The following is a 20,663-nucleotide window of genomic DNA, read 5'->3' as shown; positions in this document are numbered from 1 at the left end:
AGGACTTTCACACATGTGTCGATCTCTGATAAATTATCATTACAGCGGTGATCTGTGCAGAATTTATGACCTCAGCACATTGTTGTATGGAGATACTGCAAAAACAAGATACTAACGGGTATGTAACCAGACCACAGAATAAGCATGTGATACCCACAAGCAGCAGGACTGCTAGGAGACATCAAAAGATTCGCTAGTTGGAAACGCCAAAAGTGAAAAGACATAAATCATGGAAAATGCATCAATACCCGCCAGGGGAAACCGCCAAAGGGAAGTAGAAACAATGGCATCTTCCAACCCCCACCAAGCACCGCCGAAAATAACTGAACTTACCCTCACACTTATCCAGTACTTTTCCCTGACGTATGTACTGCGCCAACGGAAGCAATATTATGCAATCCTAGTACCCAACCCACAAAATCAGCGCTCTTCAGATGACGTACCCAAAGACAGTGTCCCCTCCAATGGACTTACTCATACAACATAAAATATTATACGAACATTATATGTACCCATCCTCAGGCTATCCTAAATGCCTATAAAAGCGAACTATTTAGCACATCCTCTTTTGACAATGACACTTGTAGACGTACAAGACAGAGCTTAAGAGCCTATACAGCTGTTGGCGTAAGAGATTATTTACTTAGCTTTTACTATTTGTTATCTTTCTTATATTCTAGAATTTTGCCACTTGTGTATTAGGTTTTGGTTCATAAGAATAAAGGATATTTCTATTGCTATATCAACATCTGAGGTTTAGCATAGTTAGATTTGCAGTAAAGATGTGGGTCAAGTTCTATAAATTCAACTCTCCACTTTTGACAATCATAACAAGGCGGCTTGCCTGAGCCTAATCAACCATAACAGTATAGTTTAGATTGAAGTGGAACTGGTAGTTAGTAATCATTGATATTAGTGTGGTATTCAAGTGAAACAAATTCCTTAAATAACCATATAACAACGTTATATTGCTTCGAATGTCAAAATTAGCATATCTTAATGTACGGTAAATATTCCCATAAAAATACACTGTATTTTGTTTAGTTGTAAAGAAAACTCATAAGAGTGTTAGGACAATCCCTACTTCTGACGTATCTGCGCTGGACCCAACGCTTCCTGTGATACAACCTGCTGAAACCACCTAACTTGTACCCCACTGAACTTTACTGAGTGCGCTGAACCCAATGCCGTCGACGATACAACCTGCTCAACCCAACTCACTTGTGTTCTGCTGAAACCAACAGAGTGCGCTGAACCCAATGCTGCCTCCAATACAACCTGCTGAAACCAACAAGAGAGAGCTGAACCCAACTCAATTGTACTCTGCTGAACTCAACAGAGTGTGCTGAACCCAACACTGCCTGCGATATAACTGGCTAAACCCTCCACTGCCTGCGATATAAATTGCTGAACCCAATAGGAGGGAACACAACTTTGGTAAGAACAATAACTCTTTAGTTATTGAATTATTTGTTGCACTCTTGTCCGAGCTTGACTCTGCTGGTCTTTTAATAACGACCAGAAATTATATTTTTTCGACAAATAAACAATTTTATTATAGTAGTTACCAACCCCAGAGTTGACAGTCTTTGACTGTCAACAAAGAAACCATAAAGCTGTTCGCCAAAAATATTTTCACAACACCTGAAAGAGATACGATGACCGATTTCTCTCAGTTCAGCCATTCTCATGCGTAAAACGGTAATATTTTCCCTTTAAAATCAGTAGCAAAGTTGGAGTTGCGATCCCTACAAACGGAACATCAGTGGTCTGACAACTTTTCTTAACCTGCTAACAAAAATTTACTTCACTACAAAAACAGCATTGTTCAAGGGTTCTTGCCGATATAGGTTGAAAAAGGTTTTAAACAGGTCCACTAAAAGTTAACGTAAAAACATAGACAGAAACTGATAAACGAGAGATTTTTAGTGACAAAAACCTGAAATTCAATAAAAATAGTTGAAAACACATACTAAAACTTAGCTTTAAGTGTGTGTCTAGTAAGCTAAACTTATTTGAGATGAATTCAAAGTTTATGTCTGTTGACTGTCCACCAACTGTTGACAGTCTTTGACTGTCAACAGTTGGTGGTTCGAGCTCTGCTTAATGCCGATCTGACAAAAAACCTCACAGCAAGCTTTCAACCCTAAATTGCTGGGCCTTTTAGATCTAGATCATAATTTGGAGACTGACACACTGACAATGTGGGCACGTTAAAGATCCACCTCTGTCCTACACACATTGGGCAAGTGAAATGGCTACCTGGCTCTGTCTGACTGGATGTGTTGCAAAAGGCATCCCTTCGGGTTAATCTGACAGTTCCAGAAGAAGCCCTTGATAAGTGTTAGGACTACCTAAGGTAGCTTTATAAAAACAGTCCTGGCGGTGTGTTTTTCTACTAGAACATAAGAACACTACCAAACATTGTCACTACATGTCAGAAGCATGCCATAACTACTAACTGCTATAGTAGGTATATCATGTGCTGCTTTCAAGAGCAAAATGCAAGCTGACTTGCCTAAGAAGTTGCAGCAGTAGTTGTATTACATAAGCAGATGGCCTAGAGGTTGACAGTTATTGTTCAAACTGACCAATCACATCGCCTTGCCGACTGCTGACTTTGTAAAATTTTTACATTTGTAACAATAAAAATTATTGAGTGACAACTAGTCATTATAGTGCCATAAACCAGACACTAACAGAAAGCTCATAAAATTTTACATATACAGTGCACTTTCAGGACACGATTTTGATTTGTTCCAGTGTTGACATCGTATTGTGAAAAAATCGTATGTAGGGGTATAGAAGCCATAGTAATTATATAATGCAAACATCCTGGTAAAAATCATCAAAATTCACTATAATTGCTGTACATATTACAAATTAGTAACAAAATAGTATGTTAACCTCAGTAATTACAGTTATCTGCAGTAACTTTATTGTATTTAGTGGTTGGGATCTGCAATAAAATGTAACATAATGTAACATTTGCAATACGTACCGTAGGGAGTTCTTACCTTCAAGACAGACAGACAGGCATACGTATAACATAAACTTTGAATTCATCTCAAATAAGTTTAGCTTACTAGACACACACTTAAAGCTAAGTTTTAGTATGTGTTTTCAACTATTTTTATTGAATTTCAGGTTTTTGTCACTAAAAATCTCTCGTTTATCAGTTTCTGTCTATGTTTTTACGTTAACTTTTAGTGGACCTGTTTAAAACCTTTTTCAACCTATATCGGCAAGAACCCTTGAACAATGCTGTTTTTGTAGTGAAGTAAATTTTTGTTAGCAGGTTAAGAAAAGTTGTCAGACCACTGATGTTCCGTTTGTAGGGATCGCAACTCCAACTTTGCTACTGATTTTAAAGGGAAAATATTACCGTTTTACGCATGAGAATGGCTGAACTGAGAGAAATCGGTCATCGTATCTCTTTCAGGTGTTGTGAAAATATTTTTGGCGAACAGCTTTATGGTTTCTTTGTTATTTGGACATACGTGATAAGCACACCAATTTCCAAATTTGAACTCGAGCGAAAATTTTGCTGATCTCGTATGGTGAAATAAGATACCTTTGGTGACGTGAAAAAATCCTCATGTTCCATTTCGTAAGGTGAAACAAATCGTATATCAGGGTAATCGTATCCTGAGGGTTCAATATGTTATGTAGGGAACAGTACAATTGAAAAACAGTTAGACACATTTTGATAACAAAAAGACTAAACACAAATCTTATCTTGAAAAAATGGAAAAGTATATCTTAAATGACCTTGACCGCTAGTATCTAATTGGAGCAGATATTTAGCCTATTCTGACTAGCAATCATGAACATCAATAAATTCCTCTAACATGTGAACAGGAAAAATACATTTGTTTAAAGATTGTTCATTGTGTATAAATTTCTATAAATCTCGATATATGGTGTCTGCAATCTTTTCTAGGTCAACCTCTGTCCCAGAAGTCCTTTCTCTAAATATATCGGCTTGGTCGCCTTGCGTTTTCCTCTGTCTATTGTAAATGAATGTCAATGGAGTTGCTCTCACATGGCCTTTTTATGGTGGCTGATCGCGGCCATTTAGAAACCTCGTAATCTCGACTTGAGAATTATTGCATCTCGCCTGATATGTTCATAATCTTGGGTCGAGAACACGCGAATCCCGAGTCAACAGGCGTAGGCGTCGTTCTTTCTTAAATGTTGACTTGCAACAAAATTCACATTACAGTTATTTGATATCAAAAGTTTCACCATGTCTTACTCTGTTGTGTTGTAGGTGCAAAATATGTGGGAATGTGATTACAAGCTCTTAAAAGCTCAAAAACGAACAGTTAATCGCAGCCACACGAGACCACCGTAGTTTGGATTCTCTTTCCAACACGGCTCAAATGTGACGTAGTTGTGGTATATGGTTTCTGTTTACACTTTTGTGCAACCTTATTCGTCAAAATATTTTCACAAGTTTACTTCACGCATTCAATAAAACCATGCTTATTGTTATTACACGTCTGTTTTATCGTCATTGTAATGCTGTCACTTTTAGGCACTGATATCTAATAACTTACTGTAAAAATTCGTTAAACTTTTTAACCTTAGCTCGAAGGAGTGCATATCCTTGTCTGAAAATCATGACGAGCCTGTTGGTCACCTGTGATGATCGAAAAGTGCTGCAAAAATTATTTTCAAAGTACAGTGAAACTCGGATAACTCAAACTTCAAGGGACCGAGCAAAAGTGTTCGAATTATCAGAGTGTTCAAGTTATCAGAGCACTGTCACAAGTCCATGTATTTACTTATTTATTAGTAGATACATGAACATATACAAACTATAATATAAATCAAAAGCACAAATGGCTTGTTTCAAATTAAATGCTTCTAATGTAAAGTTTAAAACGTTTTTATCAAAAAGTATAGAGATTTTTCTATCACTTGAGATTGGTTTGTTGTTTGAGGTGATGTTATTGCCAGAACGTTTTTTAGATTGACATTGGCAAAACTTGATCGTTGCTGAAATGCTAAAAAAAAAGACATCTTTTTCTTTTGAGCGTTTTACCCACGATCAATTTTGCCGATCTTTCTTGAAGTTTATGGAAAGATTACCTTACTTTACCTGCGATTCGTTAAAAGCAACACTCCGAGGCAGTTCAATTAAAAGTTTTACAAGGTTTTACGGTACATTGTATATCACTCACGCTTATTGAATGGATACTTATTAAATGTACACACGTATTTTGTGTTTAGGTCAAACGATGAATAGTTTTTTTAGCTAAGACAACGTATACGTTTGACTACAACAATTCTTAAGACGTTTTAAACATTCAACATTCCGATGTTAATTCAACACGGAATCAACGTCGGAAAACTATTCATCACGGGCTAGCCGGGTCACGCACTCAAGGATTTCCGCCACGCAAATACAAAACAAAAACAACATGCTGTTTTTGTTTTGTATGTGCGTGGCGAGAATCCTTGCGCCCGTGACCCGGCTAGCCCGTTCTATTCATCGTATAGCAGTATAAATCAAATTTCACCAAACCTTTAGAACAGTCGTTGACAAAAATATTTTGCCGATGGAGGTAATAACGACGCTTATGAATTACGAAAAGTTGAGGTTTACCTCTATGGCTTGGAATAAAGTGATTTTCTAAAGCGATAGCAACCGTTTCGGTAGCCGTTGGGCAAAAAACAGTTCGTTATAACAGTGTTGAATTCGAGTTATATAGAGCCATTTATCATTGCGTGGGAACGGACCAAGCAAATCCAGTCGAGTTAACCATGTGTTCGCTATATCCGAGGGCGAGTTATCCATGTTTCACTGTATTAGGTCACATGATCAGATTACGACTTGACGATTAGTTCAAGCCGAAACAAAACTGTAAAGTAGCGAGCATCTATATTTGATACGGGGTCTTCGGTAAAACTCGAAGTGTTTGTCATAAACTAGTGCTACGATAAGTTTATATCAAGCTTTTTATTGGCCTTTCAGTTCACGTGAGAACATCACGTGACAAGACAATAACCAAACTATCATGACCACGTCAGAGAAATGAAGAGATTCCAATCTACGGCAGCTTTTCGTTTTTGAGCTTTTAAGAGCTTCTAATCACAATTCCACATATTTGGCACCTACAACACAGCAGAGTAAGGCATGGTGAATCTTTTGATACCAAATAAACCGTAATGTGAATTTTGTCGCAAGTCATCCTTTAAAATTCGTGTGTTCTCGACGCAAATTTGAAGAAAGATTATGAACATCTTGGGCGAGATGTAATAATTTTCAAGTCAAGATTACGAGGTTTCTGAATGCCCGCGACAAGCCACCATACCCTTACCATGGCTACCCCTTATTTTTTAGTTTGCTAGCATAGCAGTCGTGAATCGTTTTAGGTTTACTACGGTTGATTTCACAGCGCAAAACTTTGTAATTACAGTTGAACCTTTTACCTGAATCCATTCTAGAAGGTTGGTCGAAAACCAAGTTATTTGAGATCCGAAACAAGTTTTCTCATTAGAATTAATGTATGTAAGTTTTAATCCGTTCCAAGTCGATACTTTGGTGAAGTATTTTTTAATATTTTACACCATAAACGGTACTGTATACTGCAGACTATAAATAAAAACGGGTAGATATAAATCGTGTTTAACATTAATAAAAGATTTTCTATCTATGATGATGAAAAAAGAAAACAAAAAGTAAACATTTCTTATGTTTTGTTCTTAAAACGTCGAAAACGTTAAAGGTTATGGTATAATACTAAAGATCGCAGAAATTGATAATGAAACAAGCAAAAAAATGCAACAGATCAGTTACATCAAAATCATGGGAAAAAGAAAATAGAAACGGCAATGGCACATTTACTTCACATCTTTGAAGAAGAATCCTCCTTCAAAACAATTTAGCGTAACTCGACTGGAGCAGTTTAGTCTCAAAAAAATCTCTTCGGTAGAGGCGACGTCCTCCCAGATGGCTCCTTTTTGTAAAGAATTAATGACGCGAAACTTTTCCCTTTTTTGAGAACCTTCCGAAAGTGGCTCATAACAATGTCATTAAACGTACAAACATGCTGTTTCCGGAGCTGTTCCGAACGTTTAATTCAAATGCGCATGTTCTGGTTTGGTCGAGGACCGATTTTATGGTTGAGATCCGAGACGAAAAAATCTCACATTTTTGGCCGAAAACCAAGTTGGTTGAGAACCGAAGCGTTTGAGAACCGAGGTTCCGCTGTACTTCAGATAATTATATGTAGCGATTAGTACTAACGCATGTTTTATAACTGCCAAATTAAATATTAAGTGCCTAATTATACGTAAGAAATGAAATAAATGAAAAAATAATTTATCAAAATACGTTTTTGTCATACTCAGTATGTCAGAGCAGGCAAATGGACGTATAGCATAGTTGACTAACGACTAGGTAGAAGTGCCTACGAAGACCCAGAGTCAGTCTAACTTGGGCTATCTGAGGTTTGAATTAACTTATTTAAATTTCCATTTAGACGTAATTTTTATTTATTATTACCAGTTTCTACGCTATCGCTAGTTTCAGTATAATTTTGCAGCATCCTCTTTCTTGCAATCTTATGAGATGGTTACTGAGATTCTTTGTAAACCTTATTTGACAAAATTTACAAAATGTTTTGTTCTCTTTCGTTTTCGTTACTTATACAATTCACACTAGTCTTGGTTTCTGTGATTTTAAAGCAGATTTAAACAATAAAATATAAAAGTGTAGAGCCAGACTAAGACAAAGAGTTAACATAACGTCAGGTTTATAATGTTTTCAGAAATTTCAGACTATCTGACATTTCTTCAAATGTTGAGACTACTATTTACTTAAAGGTTGACTTGCAACAAAATTCACATTACAGTTATTAGGTATCAAAAGAGTCACCATGTCATACTCTGCTGTGCTGTAGGTGCAAAATATGTGGAAAGGTGATTATACGCTTTTAAAAACTAAAAAATGAACAGTTAATCACAGCCATCACGAAAACGCAGTAGATTGGAATCCCTTACTAAAACGGCTCAAATGGGACATAGCTGAACAAGATGGCTTCCGTATACACTTTCATGCAAAATCATTCGTCGAAATATTTTTACAAATGTACTTCTCGCATTCAATAAAACCATGTCTATTGTCAATACGTGTTTATTTCATCATCATTGTAATGCTGTCATTTTGAGCACTGATATCCCAAAATCTACCGTAAAAATTCATTTAATTTTTCAACCTTAGCTCGAAGGAGTGCATATCATCCTCTGGTAAACATGAGGAACCTTTGGTCACCTGTGATACTCGAAAAATGCTGCAGAAATTGTTCGCACTGTTTGGGAGGAAGTATGGGTCACATGATCAGATTACAACTAGATGATTAGACCAAGCCGAAACAAAACTGTAAAGTAGCGAGCATCTATATTTGGTACGGGCTTTTCGGTAGAACCAAAGTGTTTGTCATAAACTAGTGCCACGAGACGTTTTATATTGAGCATTTTATTGGCCTTTCAATTCACATGATACCACAAAACAATAACCACAATGTTTGAGACCGTCATCAAAATAAAGGGATTCCAACCTACAGCCGTTTAACTGCTCGTTTATGAGCTTTTAAGAGCTTGTAATCACATTTCCACATATTTTGCACCTACAATACATCAGAGTAAGACATGGGGAATCTTTTAATACCAAATAACTGTAATGTGAATTTAATTGCAAATTTTTGCCATCGATTTTCAAGCTGATCATTTGTTAAAACATCCTTTGCTATGTTTGTAAAGCAATTACGTACCAAGAGAATTAGGCTCCTCACTATTGCATAGACCTACGAACATCAGCCAAACCAACATTTAGAATGGAAAAAAATGGATGACCAACTAACGCAAGCTGATTGCGAGATAAATTCAATTCAAAAGAATGTCTATCAACATTGACCTCTGAAGGCTACATATCACAGTGGCACAACACAAATAATGCTTAGATTGCCAGTACTGAATGGCGTTAGATTAAAACTAACTCTGCTATAACCGAAATAGTTGTGAACTAAATTGCAAACATTGTGAAAGATGCACCACTGTTATTGATAGAACAGAGATAAAAATATAACAGCAAATTATTTACTAACTGACTAGGATTTATAACTAGCCCAACTACTTAGAGAGCACTCCCAACCAGGCATTACCATCAGACAAGAAATGATAAGTGATAGCTCATGTCAGTCATAGCAATTGCAGAAGAAATTGGAAGAGCATTAGACATTGAGTATGTCAATTAAGAGTGGCAGAAAAAAAATACATACCTCTGAATAATTGTGCAGCTAGTTGTTCTCTGCGCTTAGTCCGCACACCTGGCAATCTTTCAACACACACTAGACTGACAGGGTACTAGTATGTATAATAGAGATATCCCTCCCTATATGTCGTTTCCCCTCCCAAGTGTGACAAGAAACAACATAATACGTACTTCAAGACTAACTATGGGACTGTCGTTATTCATTGAGAGTTTGCGCCGACTTGGCGTTGTGCATTAATGGAGTTTTTTTACATGATACGATGCAAATGCTTTACATTAGTTCTTTATATTCATGGAAATTTATGTAAAAGGGGATTTACTTATGTTATAGGAACGTCTAATGTATAGTTTATGAAAACCAATCATAATTTTTTCCTGTATTGTTAAGGGCTTATGACCATCTGGTTTTTCTCACACATTTATCGATACCCATTTGTTCGTTCTCACCTGTGGTTTGGGCATGAAAAGGATATACATGTACATGTAGTTTTGTCTGCACCATGTTACGGTCAACTTTGATTTTTGGTGCACTCCTTTTGGTAACAATTACCTATAGTGCAAATGAAGAAGGTAGATTTTTGAAAAAAAGGTTCCCTGATGATTTTATGTGGGGTACAGCCACCTCTTCTTACCAGGTTGAAGGAGCTTGGGATGCTGATGGTCAGTATGATAATTACAATATATACCATAAACATTTCCAATATTATTTACTTGTTATCAAGATTCTGCTGTTGAAAAAAACAAAGCCTTCATGAGCAGGTTGACATGCAAGTTACCAGAATATGCTTGCTATTATTTTAGTTTATAATAAGCTGAGTGATCCTGTGTTTGCCTGTGTTAGTGCCGAACATCGGAACATTAACTTGGAGTTGTATGTAGATGTATGTTACCATAACCTTTTTAGTTCCATTTTGCTGTTTTAGCAGGTAAAGTTTTGCTTTTTCCATCTACCATTTTTCCATTTACCTTTTGGTCATTACTACGATTCATCGCATAAAGTATCGACTTTTAATTATGTTGTCATTTGTAGGATAATAAATAATTTTACTTTCATATTAATAGATTTCACATTGTCATTGTATGTGTCTGTTAGTCCGCGTGAATACTGCGTTTTGGCCGATTTCATCCAAACTCTACAAGCGTATGCTCCATGCCTTTTACCAGGTCGCTAGAAATATTTGGCTACAAAATTTCCTCCGGTTCATGAGAACCAGCTTATTAAACATCAACCTTCAAGCTATCTGATTGATAATAAAATAAATTCGGGGCATCGCCGGGTAAACTTTCCTTTCCATCGATGATTTAATACACATACCCTTGCAGTGGCATGCATTGCTGGCTGCTCACATGCTGTTGAAAGCTGAAAAAATGTATTCACATACTGATACTCTCCGGAAGGAACCTTATAAATTTTATTTATAAAGCACATTAGTTTGTGAAATGGCTGGTAAGTAACTATACTATGTTGGGTCAGGTAACCACATAGTGAGATGACTAAATCGGGAAAAATTTATAAGAATGATGACCAACAGATGTGCATTTTGTGTCGAATTCAACAATTGGCTAATCATCAGCGACAAAACAACCTCATGTTAGAGCTTGCATCCGCGAGTGTTTTTGTTTCCAAAACCGGGCATGTATTGTTTTAATATTAAATAATTATTAAAAAATGAAATATCGCGATTATACTGCAAAAGATTAATATAATTTTAAAATTTTGTCAGTAGCCTATATATAAACTTGTGGAACAGTTTCAAAACTTGTTTCATGACTTTTGTAACATCATTCTGTTCCAATCTTGTACAGTTTCCCATATATGCATTTAATTTATCTGCATGAATAGGCAATAGATATATACTAAGCTTTTTTCAAATAAACAAGCTTTTCAAGTTGCATGATTGTTTGTTTTTAGAACATGCATTCAAAAGTGCCTTGTAGAAATTTGCCTATTTGAGTGAACTACTCAAATAGTCGCAGGATGTTTTGAATCTGCACATATGAGTGCCTACCCTTTTGTCACTCACTGCGACACTTTTTTTCATGCAGTTGTAGGCTCATAGAATTACAACTGCAAGAATTCCTCCATTTGTTCTATTATCTTTAGGTAAAGGTTGGAGTGCATGGGACACGTATGTCAGGAAACCTGGCAAGGTAGCTGATGGCTCAACTGGAAATGTAGCTTGTGATAGCTATCATCGGTACAAAGAAGATATTGAACTTCTCAAGGAATTAGGGGTAAGTTCATCTACCTTCACATACAGTAAAACATCTATTTGAACGCCATAATACTCTACATGTATTTTTTAACCCATCATCTATAGTGGTGGCCAAATAGAGGAGGCCTTCAAATAGAGGCTGGCGCTGTATTTTTCAAATAGTTCATCTGAATTTTTTGAAGATAAATTTAAGCCAGGCATGCCTGGCTTATTATTATTGGCGTCGTTATTGCCTATTATTATAGGCGACATTTGCTTGGCCCTTTTACGGGCGAAACGAATGTCGCCTATATACTCCTTCAGGCAGAACAACATTAACTGTTTTAGTTGCAAGGAACCTGCTAGCATATTTCCAACTTGTCGTAGATCTCTAAATTAATATGCATTGGGAAATAAATAAATAAATAAATAAATATGCATTGCTTGCAATTATAGTCCATGTCCTGCTTTGCAATTTATAAGAGATTTAAATCTTTTATTTAATGATTAATTTGAAGGACTATTTTTATTTCATAACTATATTTAACAATGTTGCATAAAAGCTCATTGCACTCATTGATATGTTTGTTAACGTTTGCAGCAAAAATTGGCTTTTTATGTGCAATGGAAGAGGAGTTATGAATGTCGATTCATTGTAAGCTGTGTTGAGATAACCACAAGGATGCTATCAAATAATATGCTATAAATCTTCGAATTTTCAAGTTATGTATCAATCTACCAAATGCTACCAATATAATAAGTGACATAAACAAACCATGCTTATAATAAAAATCATGCAGAAACAAAAATTAACATTTTAAAATCAAATATATTTGTATCATTTGTTCGGTCAGTTTATGCGCTTTAGTTTGGAATGATTTCATCTTCTTCCGCGTGGTCAATACTTTCCACCATGCTTTCTAATCTCAACTCTTTTTCTGCACTGCTAAACTGTCGATATTAGCGTCCAAACTGTTTTTTTAGCAGAGCAAAACTTTTAAGCTTTGCGTTTTGCACAAGTAATGATAAACTTTCAGCTGCGTGGGTGCTAAGCACAACTTATAGCCTAAAACTACTCCTTCATGTTCAATTGTAAATGTAAACCATTTTTCACATACATTAAGACCACAAGTATTAAGACAAGTATTAAGACCGCATCAAACACAGAATTACTATTAGTATGATACAGTTGTTACTTATTTCTATGCTTTTGCTTTTGAAGTTTTAACAAAAAGCCGAAAATCTTTGGAGTTGGAGAACAGACTTTGATATAAAAAGAATTAACAAAAGAATTAATTGATATTGATGTAATCAATTCATTATTATAATGTTCTGGACACTATCCTACCGATCTCTTGCTATTACAGGATCAAAGAATGTCAAAGTGGTAGTCAAATGGAGGTAGCGGTCAATTAGAGGGTGGTGCTTTATTTTTTAACCTTCTTCCATAGTGGCGGTCAAATAAAAGTTGCGTTCAATTAGAGGTTTTACGGTACTCGGCATAACGTATCCAAGACCTCCCTTCAAGGTTGTTGGTGAGAAAACATAAAACATCTGACAGTGGCTGGAGTATGGCAACGTTAAAATGAGATTAGGATTAGCAGAGCGGAAGAGCTGATAGATTGTCATGTCTTTGCAAGTTTTTAGAGCAAAACGCAAACCTGCCTTTAGTTAACCAGATGTGCACCTTTACATTTGTGTCTGCAGGTGGACTTTTATAGGTTTTCAATCTCCTGGCCAAGGGTCTTTCCAGATGGCACTGCAGCATCCTACAACCAAAAAGGAATGGACTACTATATTACCTTGGTTGATGAGCTTGTCGCAAACGGTACAACTGGCAGCATTTCAACTAGTCTGAGGATAGTGCATGCATTTGACATCTACCGTATGATACGGCTGCATATGTATACATCGGGTATGTACATATATTGACAGGTATAAAACCGATGGCAACAATTTATCACTGGGACCACCCACAGGCTCTCGAGGACGCTGGTGGCTGGCTGAATGGCTCTATGGTTCAACACTTCAACAATTATGCGATGAAATGCTTTGAACAATTGGGTCATAAGGTAACTCTTTTTCTACCAAATTGATTTTCTTACCTGGATATAATTACAAATTCGGTAAAATACCTAAGCATTTGACGAGCATTTGATAAATTGTCATAACTTTTAAACCAGATGCTCTATAAAAAGTATTTCGATACTAAATTAATCAGCTTAAAATTGTACAGCATCTGATGCTATAAAAAGGTACAAATGTGTTGAATGAGCCCAGACACTTTGTCGCTACAACCGTAGACACTTGTCCAACCATTTTCACTACTGCTGTGAACATGTTCCTAGTCGGATGAGTTATCAATATTATTGCAGCTTACGGCATTATTGTTACTGTTAAAAATGAAATATTCACTCTCATTAGTATTATTGTTCAATAAAAAAAATCACACAGAAGTTCCTTGATCTACAATTACTGAGATCTCCATAGCTGTGATGCATCTGGCATGCCTGAAGAAGAAGTTGCATTAACATAGTTTTTGCAAAACAAAACTACTCTCAGGGTGGGCTATAAACCATTTCTATTGGCTCAATGCATGCAGAAAGTTGTTTCCTTTCAGTTAACTACAGATATCATAGGCTAATTAATTAACTACTGACTAATCAGAAACATTTTATACAAAGCCTACTAAAGCCACACCACACGGCTCTTGGCTATATACAAATGCTGTGCCGAGCCGGCACCGCCACAAAAAGTTACTGCAAACTATCTTACATATCCTGTAGAGATAGCTCATCTATTTGTAAATCTTTTACCTCTGTTAAAGACTGGTTCAGACCAATATCGTATGTTCGGCGTGCGAGGTGCTGTGCCCTGCTATGCAAGCTGATGCGGGTTTGCGATTGATGTGAGCCACTATAGCTATGAGCCATACACGTCATACACATAACATTGGTCTGAATCAGGCACGACTGACACATGCTAAATACATGTGTTACAGGTGAAGCACTGGATTACATTCAATGAGCCATATAGTACCTGCTTGTTTGGCTATGAATTGGGAGTGCATGCTCCTGGACGAGCGGACAACTCCGGAGAGAGTGCTTACCTCTGTAGTTATAACATCATCAAATCACATGCTGCCGTTTACAGGTCATACGAAAAGAACTTCAAGCAGCAGCAGCAAGGTTAGGAGTCATCGTCAAGTTGATTCATTTGCTAGCCAATATAAGAAGAGTGTGAGTTGCTTCCTCTTGTGTATAAACTATCTTCCCTCAAGAAGCGTGCAAGGTTCATTGATATCTATGGAACTTTAGTCTACAATAATTTCGAAATGTTTCCTTCTTTTTTGGTCAAAGTTAGTGATGAGAAATGAGTAATTTAGGAAACTTTTAAGGTGTCTAGTAACACCGCAAATTTACCTGGCAGGCTAGTTGAGTCGATGCCGTAACACTGATTATATAGTCCAAACAACACTTCGAATTAAAAATATGAAATCACTCCTTTCTGTGTTCCATTCATTCGTTTTATATTTGCTTTCTATGGCAAAACTGGCACGTGTTGGAGCAGCACTTTTGCTTAATTTGTTGCTGAGCTCAAGAGACAATGAGCAATGCTACAAGTAATTAAATATAACATTAATGTATTATGTAACGTTATGTAAAATATAAAAGGAAAATCCTCAATTATATGTAAAGACAAACTTACTAAAGCAATACTTTGTGAAAAGAGATTTTTACTGTCACTTCAACTTAGAGATGCTAGACAGGAAGTGACAGGAAGTGACAGGAAGTGACAGGAAGTGTAGGCTCATCAGTATGCAGGTTTATTAGAAAATGAGGGAGAGAAATACACAACTTAATTTACATTAACTTACGCTAGTTTAAATTAACTTAATGTGTATATTTTTTTGTTTTTGCATGTAATTGAAACTCGTACCAGATTTTCTACGTTTTATTTTCAAAATTGTAAAGTTTCAAGGAATTTTGTATGCCACACGTTAGCAAATACTTTGTATGACAAGACGACATTTCCAATTTGACATTTCTAAAACTTTGCGTGTATAGGCGATCGTCGATCGAAATAAAGTTGAGGTTTTATAGAAATTACACACTTCAGTGAATGGCAGACCATCTGCATTCACTAAGTTTATTGTGTGTGTCTGCTCGGATGTCGCATCTTCAGTAACTAAGCTATTGATGTAATATTAATAATATCAGATGCACATGTTTCTTTATCCAAGCATCGATATTCGTTAGGACATTGATTTTCATACAAGACTAAATCCTGCAGTTTATCGTTACTGCCACTTCATGAACAATAGAAATTACTGCTCGAAACATACATATATAACCATTGCTTCTGTATCAACTCGGCTGCACCTGCTGATGAATGCTGTAGTGCTAGCTTTGTAGATAAATTGAGATAATCTGTATACGTTTAGATTGAACCCATAGATTGACATTCTACCTTTTGAAGGAGTTAGCTGATGCTCACTTCTGGAAATAACGATAACTTTGTTTATGTACCGTATTTGCTTGTTTGTTTTTTTATTTGCATCATGAACACTTTGAAATCTTCACTATAATAAGAGCCGTGTTCATCTGTGTGTTCGAACCTGTGGTTGGATGTTTGAAAAAGAAATTACATACAGGATTCGAATCTGCAACATTTGATTGGACCGGCATGCTATCATATGTGGTAATTGTGCGCATTGCTGCTTTTCAGAATATGTGCACGTATAATTATTGCATGAGACGGTTTCTCCCGGTGTACTGGACAGCTTGGCTACTAGTTGGTAATTATAAAGAAAAGAAAAATACGTATATAAATATTTTATCAGTTATTAGCCATGAAGGTAGTGACGCAGGCCCTGATGCGCAATAGCATCGCTAATCAAAGTGTTGGATGTTAAAGTCGGCAAGCAAGCCTCAGTGTGGGCTGTCATAGATGTAGGGCTATACTGGCTATAACTTTATAGCCTGGGGGGCTATAACTTTATAGCCTGGGGCCTATAAAGTTATAACACCCAGGGTGGGCTATGCTAAAGATTTAAAGTTTAGCTTTAAGTTTAGTCCACTTTAAGTTTAGCAATACATTTTATCTCCCAGGAAAACCTGCCAGGCACCAGACATCTGGTATGAGACCAATCTGTTGCCATAAATAATGTTCATTCACCTATTTGCGTTATAGGCTTTTGAGACAATGAAGATAAACAAACACTAGTTACTTGTTCTCACCAACCAACATCAGTACCTCACCCTGCATGAGTATATCTGGCATATATGTTCATCAAATTCTTAGAAAATTTTATCTTCCCAACTTCCATTTGGAGTCGCTATATAAAAGATATATTAAATTATTATCTCATCAGGTGAAATCGGCATATCTATAAATGCTGGATGGATTATGCCAAAAGATCCAAACAAGATGGAAGATGTGCTTGCAGCGGCCCGGGCAATAGATTTTCAACTAGGATGGTTCGGGGACCCTATTTACAAGGTACGCTTGTTTGTTTCTATGTACAGTAATACTTCAACTTACGAATGCTCCAACGTACAAGAAACTTGAGATACGAGCCAGCTTTTAAGCAAGTCTTAGCACTAACATACGAGCCATGTTTGAGATACGAGCACGCGAGTCAGTTGCCAAGTATGTCGGAGGTTTTTTATGAGAACAGCATCACTCTGTATTTTTCAACTGCTCAGGTTATACTTTTGTACCGTGATTTTTGTGCGCGATTTTCAATGCAGAAATAAGTGAATTAAAAGTACCGTGCGTAGACCGAAAGTTTGCCAGTAAAATGAAAGATAATGCAAAGAAAAAGCAAATGATAACAATTGATATTAAACGAAAAATTATTGAAAATATGCGAAATGTGTATGCGTGATTGAGCTAGCTCAGCAATATGACAGAAATACATGTACATCCACAATTATCAAACAGAAGGATTATATTCAGGGCATTTAGTTTGCAAAAGGACTAACCATAGTTTCTAAACGGCGCAGCGATCTTCACGACCGTTGATGGAGAGACTGCTCAGGCATTGGATAAAAGATAAACAATTGGCCGGTGATAGCATAACTGAAACGATGGTATGTGGAAAGGCCAGTGCTATCTATCAAAACTATAAAAAATAGACATTCGGACAAGTTGGTTAGTGGTCGTGCATTAACCCTCTGTGACGACACCTGTGTTCGTCCTAATCGCAACATGTTGAAAGGGCGACAAAGGCAAATGTCCTTAGATAGGTTTTTCTCAAAACGGCCGGCTGGTCGTTAGAACGAAACAAGGGAAAAATTAGCCAACCAGCGAGAAACTTCAAACTATGAACGCTGAAGAAATGTTAATTACGTTAAATTAAAAAGGAAAGTTTGCTTTTAGGTTTGCTTCTAAGTTTGTCTTTTAAGACTTTGATAAAATCTAAATTTATCAAAGTCAACTGTTGTAATGAGGGATAACTTATATCTCCCTCTCTGGCAAATACTAGCGTTAGCTGCTATTGTATATATTTAATTTTACATTTTAATTAAACACGTTTCCTTGCATTATTTTTTATTTGTCGCTTTTTGAAAGCATGTGGTAAGTTAAGACAATAACCAACATGTTCTTTCTGTTACAATATCTTGTTTTGAGTGTTTTATTTCCATTTTTTTAGAGTATGGAAACCAATCAATATATATTTAACTGTTCTATATATAAATAAATTGCACCAACATGCGAGTAAATTGACATACGAACTCAGTCTCAGAACACATTAAGCTCGTAAGTCGAGGTATGACTGTATATCTCTTTTTCCACAGTTTGCCAATATGATGATGTATTCACGCGCATAAGACTACATGTTGCATATTCGTGCTATTAGTATAGTTGGTATGTCTTGTCGGTGTTCAAATATAGATCTATATTCGTACATATATATATGCTTGAATCAATAATTCATAAAAACAAAAGTTTCAACCAAAACTGCCAATCACAAAGCAACAATCAATGATTATAGCACCATTCCTTGCTGTAAGCACCTGTAAGTTATTAAAGGTTGACTTGCAACAAAATTCACATTACAGTTATTTGTTATTAAAAGGTTTACCATGTTTTACTCTGCTGAGATGTAGGTGCAAAAATGCGGACATGTGATTAAAAGCTCTTAAAAGCTAAAAAACGAACAGTTAATCACAGCCATCATGAAAACGCCGTGGTTTGGAATCTCTTTATTTCGATGGCGTTCTCAAACATTGTGGTTATTGTTTTAACACGTGATGTTATCATGTGAATTGAAAGGCCAATAAAAGGCTCAATATAAAACGTCTCGTAGCACTAGTTTATGACAAACACTTTGGTTCTACCGAAAAGCTCGTATCAAATATAGATGCTCGCTACTTTACAGTTTTGTTTTGACTTGGTCTAATCATCTAGTCATAATCTGATCATGTGACCCATACTTCCTGTGAAACACCCTTCTGCACCCTTTTTCGACTATCACATGTGACCAATAGGCTCATCATGTTTATCAGAGGATGCTATGCACTCCTTCGAGCTAAGGCTAAAAAATTGAACGAATTTTTACGGTAGGTTTTGAGATATCAGTGCTCAAAGTGACAGCATTACGATGATGATGAAATAGACCCGAAATGACAATAAACGCGGTTTTATTGAATGCGTGCAGTGTATTTGTGAAAATATTTCGACAAGTGAGGTTGCATGAAAGTGTAAAAAGAAACCATCGTGTTCAGCTATGTCCCATTTGAGCCATTTTGGAAAAGGATTCTAATCTACGGCGTTTTTGTGCTGGCGACGATTAACTCCTTTTTTTACCTTTTAAGAGCTAGTAATCACATTTCCACATATTTGGCACTTACAACACAGCAGAGTAAGACATGGTGAATCTTTTGATACCAAATAACTGTATTGTGAATTTTGTTGCAAGTCAACCTTTAAAGAGGGTTAATTTATCTTAAATTATAAAATTATTGACATCATCTTGTAGGGAAATTCTTTCAAATGGTATATAATACAACAAACAATTTTAGAGTGACTGCGAATGGGAGTTATATTTATTAGCTGCTGTTGCTCTCTCTCCATTACAGCTTATGTAAAATGGTCCGTTTGTTTGAAAACTAGCCTTTTTGTTTCCGGTTTTGGTCACGGGACTCTGTGCACTATACTCTATGCGCTATACTCTATGCGTGTATACTCTATGCGCTATACTCTATGCGCTATAGTCTATGCGCTATACTCTATGCGCTATACTCTATGCGCTATACTCTATGCGCTATACTTTATGCGCTATACTCTATGCGCTATACTCTATGCGCTATACTCTATGCGCTATAGTATATGCGCTATACTCTATGCGCTATAGTTTATGCACTATACTCTATGCGCTATACTCTATGCGCTATACTTTATGCGCTATACTCTATGCGCTATACTCTATGCGCTATACTCTATGCGCTATACTCTATGCGCTATACTCTATGCGTTATACTTCATGCGCTATACTCTATGCGCTATACTCTATGCGCTATACTCTATGCGCTATACTCTATGCGCTATACTCTATGCGCTATACTCTATGCGTTATACTTCATGCGCTATACTCTATGCGCTATACTCTATGCGCTATACTCTATGCGCTATACTCTATGCGCTATACAGGTCTGGATTGTAGTATCTTAAATTGAGCAATAGAAATGATCTACAGCCAAGTATTCTATCCATGTTTATGTCATGTTGACTTAAACGTACATTCTTCAATGTTCCCATTGTCTACAAGGTGTAAAAAATTCACATTTTCGCACAAACTACACAAGTTATGCAAAAATTGCTAGCTTGTGTAGTTTATCGGCTCGATGGATTAGATATCACATGCGAGGAGTGCAAACATTGTATACATTGTATGTAGTGTGTAGATGATGTGTAGGTAATGTGTAGGTGATACATATATGTGTAGGTAGAGGGTAGGTGATGTGCCGGTGGTGTCTAAGTGATGTGCAGGTGTTGTGTAGACGATATGTAGGTAGATTGTAGGTGGTGTCTAGGTAGTAGTAGATGATGTAGAGGTGCAGGTAATGTATAGGTAAAGACAATGAATGAACATGTAATATATATGGAATGTAATAATAGTCTGTAGAATCAAACATAATGGAGAGAAAATGTTCGTCAATGCAATCTCGCAAATTGTA

General features: G+C 36.5%; 1 protein-coding gene across 1 annotated transcript in view; it reads left to right on the top strand.

Annotated features, from left to right (window-relative positions):
- Positions 1–229: 229 nt before the first annotated feature.
- LOC137406928 (cytosolic beta-glucosidase-like) overlaps positions 230–20,663 on the top strand; it is a 28,428-nt gene continuing 7,994 nt past the window's right edge. The window contains exons 1-7 of the mRNA XM_068093531.1: positions 230–363; positions 9,840–9,943; positions 11,388–11,518; positions 13,186–13,306; positions 13,414–13,550; positions 14,480–14,666; positions 16,853–16,980. Coding sequence (XP_067949632.1) covers positions 230–363; positions 9,840–9,943; positions 11,388–11,518; positions 13,186–13,306; positions 13,414–13,550; positions 14,480–14,666; positions 16,853–16,980 — 942 coding nt within the window. The remainder of the gene's footprint in view (positions 364–9,839; positions 9,944–11,387; positions 11,519–13,185; positions 13,307–13,413; positions 13,551–14,479; positions 14,667–16,852; positions 16,981–20,663) is intronic.

The sequence above is a fragment of the Watersipora subatra genome, chromosome 10, assembly GCF_963576615.1.
Source record: "Watersipora subatra chromosome 10, tzWatSuba1.1, whole genome shotgun sequence".
Lineage (NCBI taxonomy): Eukaryota > Metazoa > Bryozoa > Gymnolaemata > Cheilostomatida > Watersiporidae > Watersipora > Watersipora subatra.
This window is presented reverse-complemented; position numbering and strand designations above follow the sequence as displayed.